This window comes from Pleurodeles waltl, chromosome 5 (assembly GCF_031143425.1).
Source record: "Pleurodeles waltl isolate 20211129_DDA chromosome 5, aPleWal1.hap1.20221129, whole genome shotgun sequence".
Classification (NCBI taxonomy): Eukaryota; Metazoa; Chordata; class Amphibia; order Caudata; family Salamandridae; genus Pleurodeles; species Pleurodeles waltl.
Genome location: NC_090444.1, coordinates 576,090,722 through 576,108,751, shown reverse-complemented (window position 1 = coordinate 576,108,751; position 18,030 = coordinate 576,090,722). Strand labels below are relative to the sequence as shown.

At 46.5% G+C, this 18,030-nt stretch overlaps 1 protein-coding gene across 2 annotated transcripts; it reads right to left on the bottom strand.

Moving 5' to 3' along the window:
• Positions 1–2,950: 2,950 nt before the first annotated feature.
• Positions 2,951–17,969, bottom strand: LOC138295837 (uncharacterized). 2 transcript variants are annotated; one of them, XM_069234400.1, is made up of 2 exons: positions 17,844–17,969; positions 2,951–3,929 (listed from the first exon to the last, which is right to left on the bottom strand). In XM_069234400.1, exons 1-2 carry the CDS (start codon positions 17,956–17,958, stop codon positions 3,091–3,093), a joined length of 954 nt encoding a protein of 317 aa, XP_069090501.1. In that variant the 5' UTR covers positions 17,959–17,969; the 3' UTR covers positions 2,951–3,090. The 2 variants fall into 2 exon arrangements, with proteins under 2 accessions (XP_069090501.1, XP_069090500.1); XM_069234399.1 differs by having other exon boundaries at positions 17,817–17,958.
• Positions 17,970–18,030: the final 61 nt, after the last annotated feature.

The window sequence follows — 18,030 nt, the reverse complement described above, 5'->3', positions numbered from 1 at the left end:
GCAACCTAAGAAGAAAAGGACTGCTGAACTGAAAAACCTGCAGAGAAGACGGAGACACCAACTGCTTTGGCCCCAGCTCTACCGGCCTGTCTCCCCACTTCTAAAGACACTGCTCCAGCGACGCGTTCCCAGGGTCCAGCAACTTCTGAAGCCTCAGAGGACTACCCTGCATCTAGAAGGACTAAGAACTCCCGAGGACAGCGGCTCTGTTCCCCAAAGACTGTAACTTTGCAACAAAGAAGCAACTTTGAAACAACACACGTTTCCCGCCGGAAGCGTGAGACTTTGCACTCTGCACCCGACGCCCCCGGCTCGACTTGTGGAGAACAAACACCACAGGGAGGACTCCCCGGCGACTACGAGACCGTGAGTAACCAGAGTTGACCCCCCTGGGCCCCCACAGCGACGCCTGCTGAGGGAATCCCGAGGATCCCCCTGACCGCAACTGCCTGCTTCAAAGACCCGACGCCTGGTAAAGACTCAGCACCCGCAGCCCCCAGGACCTGAAGGATCTGACCTCCAGTGCAGGAGCGACCCCCAGGTGGCCCTCTCCCTTGCCCAGGTGGTGGCTACCCCGAGGAGCCCCCCCCCTTGCCTGCCTGCATCGCTGAAGAGACCCCTTGGTCTCCCATTGAATCCTATTGCGAACCATAAGCTTGTTTGCACACTGCACCCGGCTGCCCCCGTGCCGCTGAGGGTGTACTTTTTGTGTGGACTTGTGTCCCCCCGGGTGCCCTACAAAACCCCCCTGGTCTGCCCTCCGAAGACGCTGGTACTTACCTGCTGGCAGACTGGAACCAGGGCACCCCCTTCTCCATTGAAGCCTATGCGTTTTGGGCACCACTTTGACCTCTGCACCTGACCAGCCCTGAGCTGCTAGTGTGGTAACTTTGGGGTTGCTCTGAACTCCCAACGGTGGGCTACCTTGGACCGAAACTTGAACCCCGTAGGTGGTTTACTTACCTGCAAAAACTAACCTCCCCCAGGAACTGTTGAAAAGTGCACTGTCTAGTTTTAAAATAGCTATATGTCATTTATGTGAAAACTGTATATGCTATTTTGCTAATTCAAAAGTCCTAAAGTTCCTACATGAAATACCTTTCATTTGAAGTATTGCTTGTAAATCTTGAACCTGTGGTTCTTAAAATAAACTAAGAAAATATATTTTTCTATACAAAAACCTATTGGCCTGGAATTGTCTTTGAGTGTGTGTTCCTCATTTATTGCCTGTTTGTGTACAACAAATGCTTAACACTACCCTCTGATAAGCCTACTGCTTGACCACACTACCACAAAATAGAGCATTAGAATTATCTCTTTTTGCCACTATCTTACCTCTAAGGGGAACCCTTGGACTCTGTGCATACTATTCCTTAGAGCCAACTTCCTACATTGGTGGATCAGCAGTGGGGTACAAGACTTTGCATTTGCTGGACTACTCAGCCAATACCTGATCACAAGACTAAGGGCCAGATGTAGCAAACTTTTGCGAGTCGCAAATGGCCCGATTTGCTATTTGCGACCCCACAAAATTGGAAATGGGATGCAAAAATCCCATTTCCGACTCGCAAAATGCAATGCGAGCCGTTACCGACTCGCAAAATTTGCGACCCCATTTTGCGACCCACAAATAGGAAGTCGCAATTTGCGAGTCGCAAACCATATGCGATAGCAACTCGCAAATTGCGACTAGTCGCAAAAAGCCCATTTTGCACATCCAATTTACCACTAACTCAGAGCAGGTGGTAACCATTACCAAAGTATAAAAGGAGACCCAGAAGGCATCTGGGTTACTCAAGATGGCAGAGATATACCTGATAGCAGTGAGGAGGAGAGCCCACGACGCACAGCAGAGGAGGAGCCAGAGACAGGAGAAGATTTACAGGACAAGGCAGACCCTCTTCCAGCAAACTGAGGAGGAAATTTATGACAAATACAGACTTAGCAGCACAGCTATACTAGATTTAATAGATTTACTCACACCACAGCTAGAATGCCAGACTGTGCGTGGCTGCGCCATCCCTACGCATGTGCAAGTGCTATGCTCACTGCACCTCTTGGCCTCGGGTAGCTATCAGGGGGTCATTGCTGTGGCAGGTGGGGTATCCCAAAGTATACCTACCCAGGAATGAGGCAGAAATCAACACCACCAAGTTGAAATTTTACCGGATTGCCAACTTCCCCCATGTCATAGGGTGTGTAGACGGGACACATGTACAAATATGCCCTCCTGCAAACCTGGAATATCTGTTCCGCAATAGGAAGTGTACACACTCACTCAATATTCAGGTGGTATGTGACGCTCATTACATCATCACTGACATGGTTGCCAAATTTCCAGGCAGTACCCATGACTTCTACATTTTTAGGCACAGTGGGATACACCAACGCCTGGAACGTGGGGAGTTTGGAGACGGATACCTCCTAGGTAGAGCTGAATACACCTTGCAGACATGCACACAGGTCAATGTGCATAACACCCATGCCTTGCTAACAGTGTACGTTTTGTGCCCAACAGGTGACAGTGCATTTGCACTACGTCCATGGATACTGACTCCGTACTTAACACCCAGCAATGATTGCGAGAGGCGATATAACAGTGCACATAAAAGGACCAGGAACATCATAGAACGCACCTTCGGACTGCTGAAAGCAAGATTCCGATGTCTCCACCGAAGTGGAGGTGCCCTCCAGTATACCCCAATAACGGCTTTCAAACTAGTTGTTGCATGCGCTGTCTTGCACAACATTGCCACCCAACGTGGGCTACCTCTCACCCCTGAAGACCCTGATTCTGAGGATGAAGAGCAAGAGCAACCACATCGCCATCATGGGGATAGGAGCATCGCGAATCAAGGCAGACTGAGACGGGAACACATTACAAACCAATACTTTGGAAGGTACGTGCCAACTTCTACCATACTCACCAATATGACAAAGAGTCCATGTGTTAAGTGGAAAGAACAAATGATTTAATAAGTGCAAATAACCAAACTATATACATGAAAAACAATTCAGGGGCTTCTATAGTCCAACTGGCATGGGACTCATTGCCATCATGTGCCCCAACCCTCAGAGACAGTGTGGAGCTTACATCCTACGGCGGGCGCAGCCAGCCTGACTGGTACTAGGTGGGTCAGCAGTGCTCTGCCTTGTGCTTCCACTACGTAGCACCCTGGTGTCACTGGCAGAGACACTGCTGACAGTGGAGCCCTCCTCACCGTCTTGTGGGGTGTCGCCTGTGCCCCTGGCCACCTGCCGTGCCTCCATTAGGTCAATTGCATGGTTGATCCGGCCCAGTCCCCGTGCCACATCACCCGCAAAGTGGCCCATGTCCACCTGGAGGCTTACTGTTCGCCTTGACAACCCTGTAGTATTAACAGCCAGCCTGACTATAGAGGAGGCCATCCTGTCCAGGCGTTGCAGCAGCTGGCGGTCCCTGCGCCGTGAACTGTCACTCTGCGTTAGCAGTCCTGCCACCAGTTCGCGCATAGATAGTGCAAGGTCACCCGTGTTGTTCCCTATAACCTGCAATTTTGAATGCACCTGCTGCATACTGATTGCATGATTTCTTTCGAAGCGCTGCAATAACCCACTAATCCTCCTCAATTGTTGGTTTTGCAGGCGCTGACCCCGTAGCAGTTGGGCCACTGTTGGTGTTGTGGAGGCATGCCCTGCCTCTGCCTGCTGCTCTGCTGTTGGTACCCTACGTCGCCTGGGCAGCGGTGGAGGCCCTGTAGTGTCTGACGTGGCACTCTGGTTTGTACCTGGTGCAGGCTCGCACACCACTGTTGCAACTGGTGTTTCCAGAGAGGGCATGGTGTTGGTGGTGCAGGGAGCAGTGGTGGCTGGTCCGGTTGTCTCCTCTCTGTGCTGGCTGACCATTGGCCGCTGGCTGCTTGGGCTGGTGGGGGTGTCTTGTGGGAGACCTGTGGGACATAGGGAACACACTGTCAGTGTCTACTGTTAATAACTTCCTAATAAACAATTGCCTATGAACTGCCTACTTGACTACATTGCCCATCACGCATCATTCTGGTGTTTGCTACTCTGAAATGGAGCTATTTTGGTTGTGCATGCCCCTGTGTACAAGGTGGGTGGGGGTATGGCATTGATGGGGGTCCATGCATTTCACATGGTACTCACCGGTTGATGGTCCTGGCCCGAGGTGTCCAGATCTCCCATTCCACTGACAGCCTCAGGCTCAAGGGTCTCCTCTACCCTTTCCTCCAGGGATGTGGGTGGTGGTAGGGTAGATGGTCCCCCTCCTGTGCCTCTCATCTCCTAGAGCCGCTCTGCCACCCTCTCCTTGGTCCGGGAGCGCAGGTCATACCACCTTTTCTTAAATTCTTCCACACTCCGGTGGCTGACCCACAGGGAGTTTACCTTGTCCTGGATATCCTGCCAAATCCTTTTTTTTTCTGTGTCTGGCACAGTGAGGGCTTCCCTGCCAAACAGCTCGTCATGTTGCTGACAGCACTCATCTGTTAGCACCTCCAACTCCTTCTCTGCAAACTTTAGCTTTCTTTTCCTGGGAGTGTCAGCCATGGTTGCTGGAGCTGGGTTTGTTAGCTGTGCTGCAGTTAAAAAGGGTGTGGTCCTCCCTTCTCCCAGGAGTATTTGTAAACTTCCTGGCTGTGATATCATCATGTGCCAGGAAGTGTTTTCCTGAGTGTTCTGAAGTGATTTCCAGAGTGTTCTGCAGCACCTGCTTTCAATTTTCAACACAGTCGCAATTTGCGACACCCACTAGCAAATTGCGAGTCCGTTTTTTGCGAGGTCACAAAAAGCGACCTCGCAAACAGCGGACTCGCTATCTGCGGTGCGACTCCGTGTGCGAGTCGCAAATTGTCATCGCACTTTCTACCTGCATTGCAGTTAGCGACTCGCAAATTGCGAGTCGCAGATATTCACAATTTTCGAGTCGATATTTTTTACCTACCTACATCTGGCCCTAAATTCCAAAAAATTTCATTAGAAACTGATTTTTGAAATTTGAGCTATTTTTCTAAATTTTTAAAAGTCCTGCTAGGGCCTTGTGTTAGTCCCTGCTAGCATTTCTTTTAGAGTTTAAAAGTTTTGTGAAAGTTTGAATTAAGTTCTAGAGATAGTTTTACATTCTTAAAAAGTATTCCAACTTTTAGAAACATAATGTCTAATGCAGGAGAGAGTGTGATGGAACTCGACCTTACACCTTACCTCCATCTTAGGATGAGAGAGTTAAGGTCTCTCTGCAAACTAAAAAATATAAAAGCTGGCATAAACCCTACCAAATTACAGCTCCAGGAGCTGTTGGCAGAGTTTGCCAAAGCCAACCCCTCTGAGGATGACCTCGCAGAGGAGGAAGCTAGTGATGTGGAGGAGAATTCCCCCCCTCCAGTCCTATTTAGGGAGAACAGGGCCCCTCAAGCCCTGTCTCCAACTATGATAGTCAGAGATGCTGTTTCCCTCACAGGAGGCTCCAGCACCTCTGTAATCACTGAGGATAGCCTCAGTGAAGATGACCTCCTGCTAGCCAGGATGGCCAAAAGATTGGCTTTAGAGAGGCAGCTCCTAGCCACAGAAAGGGAAAGACAAGAGATGGGTTTTGGTCCCATCCATGGTGGCAGCAACATAAATAGGGTCAGAGATTCTCCTGACATGTTGAAAATCCCTAAAGGGATTGTAACTAAATATGAAGATGGTGATGACATCACCAAATGGTTCACAGCTTTTGAGAGGGCTTGTGCAACCAGAAAAGTAAACAGATCTCACTGGGGTGCTCTCCTTTGGGAAACGTTCACTGGGAAGTGTAGGGATAGACTTCTCACACTCTCTGGAAAAGATGCAGAATCCTATGACCTCATGAAGGCTACCCTGATTGAGGGCTTTGGATTCTCCACTGAGGAGTATAGAATTAGGTTCAGGGGGGCTCACAAATCATCGAGCCAGACCTGGGTTGATTTTGTTGACTACTCAGTGAAAACACTGGATGGTTGGATTCAAGGCAGTGGTGTAAATGATTATGATGGGCTGTACAGTTTATTTGTGAAAGAACACCTATTAAGTAATTGTTCAAATGATAAACTGCATCAGCATCTGGTAGACCTAGGACCAATTTCTCCCCAAGAATTGGGAAAGAAGGCGGACCATTGGGTCAAGACTAGGGTGACCAAGACTTCCACAGGGGGTGACCAAAAGAAAGGGGTCACAAAGCCTCCCCAGGGGAAGAGTGTTGAGACATCCAAAGGGAAAAATAGTAAAGAGTCTTCTACAGGCCCCCAAAAACCTGCTCAGGAGGGTGGGCCCAGAGCCTCTTCACAATCAAATTTTGGGTACAAGGGTAAAAACTTTTATCCCAAAAAGGCCTGGTGTCATAGCTGTAAGTAGCCTGGACACCAAACTGGAGACAAGGCCTGTCCCAAGAAAAATACCACTTCCAACTCCACTCCAGCTAACACTGGAATGGCTAGTCTACAAGTGGGATCAACAGTGTGCCCAGAGCAAATCAGGTGTCACACTGAAGCTACATTAGTCTCTGAGGGTGGGGTGGATTTAGCCACACTGGCTGCCTGGCCCCCTAACATGCAAAAATACAGGCAGCAGCTCTTAATTAATGGGACAAGTGTAGAAGACCTGAGGGATACAGGTGCCAGTGTCACCATGGTGACAGAGAAACTGGTTTCCCCTGGTCAATACCTGGCTGGACAAACGTATCCAGTCACCAACGCTGACAATCAGACTAAAGTGCATCCCATGGCTATGGTAACTTTAGAGTGGGGAGGGGTCAATGGCCTGAAACAGGTGGTGGTCTCCTCAAATATCCCTGTAGACTGTTTGCTTGGAAACGACCTGGAGTCCTCAGCATGGGCTGAGGTAGAACTGAAAACCCATGCAGCCATGCTGGGTATCCCTGAACTGGCGTGTGTCAAGACAAGGGCACAGTGCAAGGGTCAGGGTGAAAAAGTGGTGTTGGAGCCTGGAAAAAGGGCCCAACCTACCAAGAGGAAAGGAAAGACAACTGGGGAACCAGTTGCAACACAACAAGAAAAAGAGAACCCCTCTTCCCAGGAAGAAGTTCTGCCCTCTGAGGGAACTGAGCCTATGGAGTTAGGACCTTATCAGGTTGAGCTCCTAGGCCCAGGGGGACCCTCAAGGGATCAGTTGTGTAAGGGGCAAGAAACCTGTCCCTCTCTTGAAGGCCTTAGGCAGCAAGCTGCTGAAGAGTCCAATGGAAAGAAAACAGGAACACATAGGGTCTATTGGGAAGATGGACTCCTTTACACTGAGGCAAGAGATCCCAAACCTGGTGCCACTAGGAGAGTGGTAGTGCCTCAGGAGTTTAGGGAGTTCATTCTGACCTTAGCCCATGATATTCCTCTTGCTGGGCATTTGGGACAGACCAAGACGTGGGAGAGACTAGTCAACCACTTCTATAGGCCCAACATGTCCCAGAAGGTCAAGGAGTTTTGTGTCTCCTGTGCCACCTGTCAAGCCAGTGGTAAGACAGGTGGGCACCCAAAGGGCCCCCTCATTCCACTTCCAGTGGTGGGGGTCCTCTTTGAAAGAGTGGGTGTGGACATAGTTGGTCCACTTGAACCTCCCACAGCCTCAGGGAACCTATACATACTAGTAGTAGTGGATCATGCTACTAGATACCCTGAAGCAATTCCCCTTAGGTCGACTACTGCCCCTGCAGTAACCAAAGCACTCATTGGTATTTTTACCAGAGTGGGTTTTCCTAAGGAGGTAGTGTCTGACAGAGGTACCAACTTTATGTCAGCAAACCTGAAACACATGTGGAATGAGTGTGGGGTGACTTGCAAATTCACCACACCATACCATCCACAAACCAATGGTCTTGTTGAGAGATTCAACAAAACATTGAAAGGCATGATCATGGGGTTCCCTGAAAAACTCAAAAGGAGATGGGATGTCCTCTTGCCATGCCTGCTTTTCGCTTACAGAGAGGTGCCTCAGAATGGAGTAGGGTTTTCACCCTTTGAACTTCTGTTTGGCCACACTGTAAGGGGACCACTAGCTCTTGTGAAAGAAGGCTGGGAGAGACCTCTTCATGAGCCTAAGCAAGATATAGTGGACTATGTACTTGGCCTACGTTCAAGGATGGCAGAGTACATGGAAAAGGCAAGCAAAACCCTTGAGGCCAGCCAACAGCTCCAGAAGTTTTGGTATGACCAAAAGGCTGCAATGGTTGAATTTCAACCAGGGCAGAAAGTCTGGGTTTTGGAACCTGTGGTTTCCAGGGCACTTCAGGACAGATGGAGTGGCCCTTACCCAGTACTAGAAAAGAAGAGTCAGGTCACCTACCTGGTGGACCTAGGCACTAGCAGGACCCCCAAGAGGGTGATCCATGTGAACTGCCTTAAGCTCTTCCATGACAGGGCTGATGTGAATCTGTTGATGGTAACAGATGAGGACCAGGAAGCTGAGAGTGAACCTCTCCCTGATCTCCTCTCCACAGACCCTAAAGATGGCTCAGTGGATGGAGTGATCTATTCAGACACCCTCTATGGCCAACAGCAATCTGACTGTAGGAAGGTCCTACAACAGTTTGCTGAGCTCTTTTCCCTAACCCCTGGTCAGACACACCTGTATACCCATGATGTGGACACAGGAGACAGCATGCCTGTCAAAAACAAAATATTCAGACAGTCTGATCAAGTTAAGGAAAGCATCAAGGTGGAAGTCCACAAGATGCTGGAATTGGGAGTCATTGAGCACTCTGACAGCCCCTAGGCTAGCCCAGTGGTCTTAGTCCCCAAACCTCACACCAAAGATGGAAAGAGAGAGATGAGGTTTTGTGTGGACTACAGAGGACTTAATTCTGTCACCAAGACAGATGCCCATCCCATTCCAAGGGCTGATGAACTGATTGACAAATTGGGTGCTGCCAAATTCTTAAGTGCAATCAGCAGGCCTCTCTATCAAGGCATCCAAATGCCAGATAGGGCAGGGAACTGTGGTTTACTTGGGTCACCTTGTAGGTGGAGGCCAAGTTCAGCCACTCCAGCCTAAGATCCAGACTATTCTGGACTGGGCAGCTCCAAAAACCCAGACTCAAGTCAGGGCATTCCTTGGCTTGACTGAGTACTACAGGAGGTTTGTGAAGGGATATGGATCCATAGTGACAGCCCTCACAGAACTTACCTCCAAGAAAATGCCCAAGAAAGTAAACTGGACTGTAGAATGCCAACAGGCCTTTGACACCCTGAAACAAGCAATGTGCACAGCACCAGTTCTTAAAGCTCCAGATTACTCCAAGCAGTTCATTCTGCAGACAGATGCCTCTGAACATGGGATAGGGGCAGTTTTGTCCCAAACAAAGGATGATGGCCTTGACCAGCCTGTTCCTTTCATTAGCAGGAGGTTACGCCCCAGGGAGCAGCGTTGGAGTGCCATTGAGAGGGAGGCCTTTGCTGTGGTTTGGTCCCTGAAGAAGCTGAGACCATACCTCTTTGGTACTCACTTTGTAGTTCAAACTGACCACAGACCTCTCAGATGGCTGATGCAAATGAAAGGTGAAAATCCAAAACTGTTGAGGTGGTCCATCTCCCTACAGGGAATGGGCTTTATAGTGGAACACAGACCTGGGACTGCCCATGCCGATGCAGATGGCCTTTCCAGGTTCTTCAACTTAGAAAATGAAGACTCTCTTGGGAAAGGTTAGTCTCATCCTCTTTCGTTTGGGGGGGGGGGAGAGGTGTAAGGAAATGCCTCCTTGGCATGGTTACCCCCTGACTTTTTGCCTTTTCTGATGCTAAGTTTTGATTTGAAAGTGTGCTGAGGCCTGCTAATCAGGCCCCAGCACCAGTGTTCTTTCCCTAACCTGTACTTTTGTGTCCACAATTGGCACACCCTGGCATCCAGGTAAGTCCCTTGTAACTGGTACCCCTGGTACCAAGGGCCCTGATGCCAGGGAAGGTCTCTAAGGGCTGCAGCATAGCTTATGCCACCCTGGAGACCTCTCACTCAGCACAGACACACTGCTTGCCAGCTTGTGTGTGCTAGAGGGGATAAAAAGACTAAGTCGACATGGCACTCCCCTCAGGGTGCCATGCCAAACCTCACACTGCCTATGAAGTATAGATAAGTCACCCCTCTAGCAGGCCTTACAGCCCTAAGGCAGGGGTGCACTATACCATAGGTGAGGGCATAAGTGCATGAGCACAATGCCCCTACAGTGTCTAAGCAAAACCTTAGACATTGTAAGTGCAGGGTAGCCATAAGAGTATATGGTCTGGGAGTCATTCATGCACGAACTCCACAGCACCATAATGGCTACACTGAAAACTGTGAAGTTTGGTATCAAACTTCTCAGCACAATAAATGCACACTGATGCCAGTGTACATTTTATTGTAACATACACCCCAGAGGGCACCTTAGAGGTGCCCCCTGAAACCTTAACCAACTACCCGTGTAGGCGGACTGGTTTTAGCAGCCTGCCACGCTAGAGACAGGTTGCTGGCCACATGGGGAGAGTGCCTTTGTCATTCTGTGGCTAGTAACAAAGCCTGTACTGGGTGGAGGTGCTTCACACCTCCCCCTGCAGGAACTGTAACACCTGGCGGTGAGCCTCAAAGGCTCACCCCCTTTGTTACAGCACCCCAGGGCACTCCAGCTAGTGGAGTTGCCCGCCCCTTCCGGCCACGGCCCCACTTTTGGTGGCAAGGTCGGAGGAGATAATGAGAAAAACAAGGAGGAGTAACTGGCCAGTCAGGACAGCCCCTAAGGTCTCCTGAGCTGAGGTGAGGTGACTCTGACTTTTAGAAATTCTCCATCTTACAGATAGAGGATTCCCCCAATAGGATTAAGGATGTGCCCCCCTCCCCTCAGGGAGGAGGCACAAAGAGGGTGTACCCACCCTCAGGGCTAGTAGCCATTGGCTACTAACCCCCCAGACCTAAACACGCCTTTAAATTTAGTATTTAAGGGCTCCCCAGAACCTACGAACTCAGATTCCTGCAACCTAAGAAGAAGAGGACTGCTGAACTGAAAAACCTGCAGAGAAGACGGAGACACCAACTGCTTTGGCCCCAGCTCTACCGGCCTGTCTCCCCACTTCTAAAGACACTGCTCTAGCGACTTGTTCCTAGGGTCCAACAACCTCTGAAGCCTCAGAGGACTACCCTGCATCTAGAAGGACCAAGAACTCCAGAGGACAGCGGCTCTGTTCCCCAAAGACTGCAACTTTGCAACAAAGAACTACTTTGAAACAACACACGTTTCCCGCTGGAAGCGTGAGACTTTGCACTCTGCACCCGACACCCCCGGCTCAACTTGTGGAGAACAAACACCACAGGGAGGACTCCCCGGCGACTACGAGATCGTGAGTAGCCAGAGTTGACCCCCCGGAGCCCCCAAAGCGACGCCTGCAGAGGGAATCCCGAGGCTCCCCCTGACCGCGACTGCCTGCTTCAAAGACCCGACGCCTGCTAAAGACTCTGCACCCGCAGCCCCCAGGACCTGAAGGATCCAGCCTCCAGTGCAGGAGCGACCCCCAGGTGGCCCCTCTCCCTTGCCCAGGTGGTGGCTACCCTGAGGAGCCCCCCCCCCCCTTGCCTGCATCGCTGAAGAGACCCCTTGGTCTCCCATTGAATCCTATTGCGAACCCGACGCCTGTTTGCACACTGCACCCGGCCGCTGAGGGTGTACTTTTTGTGTGGACTTGTATCCCCCCTGGTGCCCTACAAAACCCCCCTGGTCTGCCCTCCGAAGACGCTGGTACTTACCTGCTGGCAGACTGGAACCGGGGCACCCCCCTTCTCCATTGAAGCCTATGCGTTTTGGGCACCACTTTGACCTCTGCACCTGACTGGCCCTGAGCTGCTGGTGTGGTAACTTTGGGGTTGCTCTGAACCCCCAACGGTGGGCTACCTTGGACCCAAACATAAACCCCGTAGGTGGTTTACTTACCTGCAAAAACTAACAAACACTTACCTCCCCCAGGAACTGTTGAAAATTGCACTGTCTAGTTTTAAAATGGTTATATGCCATTTAGGTGAAAACTGTATATGCTATTTTGCTAATTCAAAGTTCCTAAAGTTCCTACATGAAATACCTTTCATTTGAAGTATTACTTGTAAATCTTGAACCTGTGGTTCTTAAAATAAACTAAGAAAATATATTTTTCTATACAAAAACCTATTGGCCTGGAATTGTCTCCGAGTGTGTGTTCCTCATTTATTGCCTGTGTGTGTACAACAAATGCTTAACACTACCCTCTGATAAGCCTACTGCTCGACCACACTACCACAAAATAGAGCATTAGAATTATCTTTTTTTGCCACTATCTTACCTCTAAGGGGAACCCTTGGACCCTGTGCATACTATTCCTTATTTTGAAATAGTGTATACAGAGGCAACTTCCTACAAGCATGAATTTACATCCACAGCCAAAGGAGATGGATACAGCTTGGCATTATTTCTTTCCATCCCCTTCATAGACACAGTTATAAAGGCTCAGACAAACAATCCAACATGCTTGATAAGACCCCTAGAAAAAGGTATTTGTTATGATGCTAGAGCAAAGAAGAACTAACATTTCACATTGTAGAAATCAAGGGGAAGACAAGTTCAGAAAGCAAATGGTTAATCCTAAATTGAAAATAGATAGGAGACAAAAAGGGAAAGTCTGTGTTTAGAAAAGAAGAAAACAAAACAGGCAAAGACATGTAAGGATTAGTAATAGTGAACACACAATCAAATTAATGGGAGGCAAACGTAAAATTTACAAGAAGGAACAGTTATTCCTGGAGTTTGTTTAATTTGTGGGCAGGATGCTTATTTTCAGTTGCCAGCTGAATGGGAGTGTTTATGTTATCTTGGCTGAGTATTTCCTAAAAAGTGTAATGTGACCAGTATACATGCTTTAACAAGGATAACTTCACTCAGACATCCAAATAGTGTAAAAGATGGAACACAACTAGTTGGAAACATTTTTGGAGCAATTATCCCACCGGTAGGATTGTGTTAAATGATGAGAAAATTAAAAAACTTTCAACAGTAGTAAACACATAGGCAACCAGTACTTCTGGAGCATTATTAGTTGTAAACACTGAATTAGTTGTTATTAGATCCATTATTTTTTTTAAATGATCAGACTTACTTGCAGAAAATGGCAGAGTCTCCAAGATGCTGAAAGCTCAGCATTGCTGTACATATATACCCGATGGGAGTAAGAAGATTTTAGAGTTCACTACAAATATCTCTGGCCCGAGACCTGAATTAGAATCTTTGGAAGCTGCCAGTGTCTTCAACAGCTCAGCAACAGGAGGAGGAGTTCGCAAATTAACACTGATGACCCTGTTGATATTTGGTGTTTGTTTTCTGACCTTATTTGGCTTTAATAGGGGTACCAAATATTATCTTGGAAAAAGATATAGGACAATAGCGAGTAATAGAAGCATGAAAAGGGGATTCAAAATGAATGATTGCATTAACAAAGAGTACAAAAGGCTTAAATTGTCAGAAAGTTTAAAAAGAAAACAAAAAGACTCAACTGAAGAAGAAGACGAACTTTGATCAATTGTGGCAAATTTGGTGATAGTTAAAATAAGCATCAGAGGGGGGAAATTGAAGGAGGAGATTTTATAATTACAACAAATAATGCAATTAATATTAACGTGCATAATTAACACGTAGACCTAATAAGAAAGCAAATGTGTTTAAACTGTAAACTTTGTATGAAACAGCCACAGTTACACATATTTAGTTGAATTGCTGAAAGCTGCACTTATTTTTTTCTCCTAGCAACTGACCTTGTTCAGGAATCTGAAATGTAATGTTCCTGACCTTAACGTAGACATATGTTTTAAAAAAATGATCTTGAGTAAATAGTTGACATGTAACCTTGCAAATGTTTCTGACTAAATAATAAGCATTGTAGACTTGTGAACAAGGACCTTGTATATTAGTGAGGTAATGTAGAAGTTTAAACAAAAAAATGCAAACTCCTGAAGAAAATTAATGATATAAACCAGACGTAAAGTTATAGTGTATTGAAAAGAATGTGTATTATCCTACCAGAAAATAACAGCAGTGAAAATATGACTAATTCTAGTTAGCAGATAAGCTAACATTGTTCTCATAGGCAAAATGTACTCTTTAAGTAGAAACTGAATCATATAAAGAGAATTATAAGGACATAAGAAAGGAATGTGGCTACATATTGTTGCTGTTCTGATATTGTATCCTGGAGAAGAAACAAAGGAGTTTTCCGTTCCCAAGAAACCTTGCAAGCTGTTTGGGTGACTGAAGATTGGAAGAAGAAACATCTCTGCAAAAGCCTAAGATTTTTATGTTTATATAAATATGCGTTCCTAGACTAGCACACACAACACACTTGGGATTACACATCCTCATTTCCTATTTACCCTGACTGAGTCTATACAGCTCATGCTGAGACACTGCTAATTATTTTTAACCTTTCTTTATGGGACGTTCTGCTTTGATTGATTCTGATATTTGAATTTAAGTTTCATGCTTGCCCTCTTGATATAAAACTTTTTATGGGCTCTACCTGACACTTTTTTCCTTAATGCTCCAACTCCTTTATTTAAACCGTCCTCATTCTTGGAATAGGGATTCTATCCTTTATGGAACATGCTTTCTGAATTGCTCAGTGAAATATTGACTACATACTCTGATTATTGATTGTTTGATGGACTATTGATGAATTTAATACTACCTTATTAAAGATGAGCATGTAAAGAAATTGATTAATAAAACTTTTAAATTCTCATCAAACTGTCATTATTGACTGAGAAAGATTGACATTATAATGATTAATTAACTTATGCTTAGCTCCTGGTTAATCTAATTTTTTTTAAAACAACATTGTATTGAGTTTTTAATCGCATACGTGAGAGGGTCAGGTTACATCATGTCATGCGTATCACTGGTGAAATAGAAAATTACTTGCCAGCGGTACATAACAAGGGCAAAATTAACTATTGGTAGTATGCTTATACAGGGTGAGCAGGCATGAATTTAGAAACAATAAAATAGGCATATTCTGCAAAATGTTCATCTGTGTGGAGGCAGTCAGTTAAGGGTTAAATCTTATTCATCCAAGGCACGCCGCAGGAACAAATGCACTTGTGAAGGAAGGGAGAAGAGAATCCTCTTTTTTATAACAGGGCAGATAGGAAAGGTGAGAATAAATATAAAATGTGAGCTAACTAAGGGGGTGTGGGTACGAGTGAGGCTTCTGGTTAGCAACTAGAAGGGTGCAGAGGGGCATGGACTTGGGACACAAGGAGCTGGTGGCGACTGAGGTGAAAGCCATACCAGCTCTCAGTCCCATTCTCCCACGTGGTATTGTAAGTTGGGAGGGTGGGGAGGGGGGAGGAGAAGAGCACTGGGCCAGTGTAAGGATCAATCAGGGACACCCAGATCTGGTGGGATGAAAGGGGCGGGGGTGGGGGGTTGTCAGAGCAGTCAGCTCTTTGAATTGAGTAAGCATAGTGTCCCAAGCTGTTGCTACTGGGGTTTTCAGATTCGCCTGGCCTCTTCCCAGTGTAATGAATTATATTACTCTCTGCCTCTCCCCAATAGAGAAGGGCCCTGTGCCATTGGGAAGGAGTTGGGGGCTTTATGATTCCTCACCCTAGGGAAGATACCCAGGGTTGTGGCCTCATAGGAATTCAATGTCTCGAGTTCTGTAACTGTGACATATTTAACGTGCCAACATGTAGCTATACTGGGGCAGGACCATAGCATGTGCTGCAGATCAGTCTTAGGAGTCCGGCATCGGAGGCAGGTGAGTCTGGCCCCGGGGGAAATGTGGTTCAGTCGACAGGACACGAGATACGCCCTGTATAACACCATATACTGAATGTTTTAACCGCGTGCATTTTGTGTCCTGGTTAATCTCATCTAACGACAAAGATCCATGAGGCCTAGTTGCTGGGATGTCAGATTAATGAGTTGGTAAGACTTTCCTGTAAATTAATAATTGTGAACCAGATGTCGGAGTGCTCCAGCAAACTATGCTCTGATCGATTTGAGGATTGGAAGTGATTTCATAAACTAATCTCATTAGGGGCCTGTTACTGCTTGGTTCTGCTCACAATAAAGTGTCACACTTAAGGCATTAAAATGTCACAAATAGGGACACTGAAAACATAAGGAATGTCACACATGGGCAAACTGAAAAGTTGGCAGCTGTGCTCCGGGCTATTCTTTAAAGAGTCAGGCAGTAACATGCATGGACGACTGCCAGTTATACCCCACTGCTTTGTTGGCCTTCTTATTGTCACTGGGCTATTCTTTAAAGAGTCAGGCAGTAACATGCATGGACGACTGCCAGTTATACCCCACTGCTTTGTTGGCCTTCTTATTGTCACTTGCGTGAGGCCCTAACTGCAGCCACCACAATTTACTTACCTCTTTGTTTCTTCAAACCCTTCTTACCAAACTTTAGCTGCCTGTGCTCCGATCGTGAACCAAGCGTTTCTAGATTGCGGTCAGAACATAATAATGTTTAACTGATGGCTGCTGTACGGGGAGGTTGAGTGAAAACTAATAATCATACAACAATCAATAGTCTGACCTCATTTCTCTAGCATTTTCACTGGTTGTGAGAGCACTATGTCAACATAAGGAGTTTCAGATATCAAATACAAAAGTCAACAGTAGTATTTAGCAAACGCATCAATTCTACACGTTGCCCGAAGTGCATAAATAAGTACAGAAACTGTGATGCTGCATGCAGTGGGGGTAGGGTCAGCGAGTGTAGGGGTGGGGGTCAAAGATCTGGCCGAAAAAAAAACTATTCTTTAAGTGTGGGGGTCAGAGGTATGACAAAAAAAAAACAAAATACTCTTTATGTTTTTTTTTGTCTTTTACTGTCAGATAGTTACATAAATAATAATGCACAACTTAAATGAAAAATAAATTTTAAAAAAAAGGTGTTACTCACTGGGGAAAAGCACCATAGTACATTATGAAACCTCTCTTAGTCAATACACTGCAGAGGTCTGAGTGTAACCAGAAAGCCACAGAATTAAATATTGGTTGGTGCAGTGAAGAGTAGTGATTTGTGTATTTTTAGTGCTACGAGGGCACAGCCTGTGACAGAAAGCACTGTGAATATGTAAAGTCATTATTTTAAGCTTCCACTACATAAGGTATAAAATAGACTGCTACAAAATTGGTGAAAAGGTTTAGGATAAAATGGTGTTTCCAAAATGTAGACACAAGTAATACCCACACAATAGGTAATGCAGTTTTTTAGTTACTGACCCTCCAGTACCTCTAGGAGTAGTGTGTGCTATATAAACACAATTACAATTAAAAGCATGCACTTCACATTTCAGTTGTTAACTCTTTACACTACTACTCAAAAATAATAGCTCTTTGCCATCACAAAGCTTTGAGTGATTCATTCAATTAAACCAGTATGGCTCTCAAGCATCCTTTAGATTTGCAGAATACCCTTTACGTTTGCAGATTGATTTGTAGTGCATATTTGCATTTCTTTCAGATAAGCAGGCTCCCTGCCAGGAAGGCTTGTTTAGCCGTCTGCCCGCTTCGGTTTCACAGCACAGGAGACTCACTGAATGACACGCAAGAATGTAAACTATCGGAATTAACCATATCACAACCGTTGTCTTTTAACGAAAAAAAAACAGACCGGTTTTCATAAATAAATGTAAAAGTATAGGCACATCTTCTCCCCCCAATGCCGCCCACTTAGATCTCTGATTCTACACTAGCAAAATAAAATTCCAGTAAAAACCTTAAAATGTCGCGTTTCGATTCAAACGTAACGCTTACGATTTCATGCAACTCAACTCAAAAATCAATAGCAGACCTAAAATTTTGCTCGACTGAGACTCACACAGGCAGCTACACCCTCTCCGTGACTTCTTCCGTTTCCTCTTCTTCGCCGCTGTGCGTGCGTCATGACGTATGAGGCCGGCGGAGGCGACAGGCTCATGCGACCTCGGGGCCATTTGTCGGTGCCGGGGAGCCACGGAAAGAGCCGAATGTAACCCGAGTCTTTCGCATCAAATATGGCGGAAGCC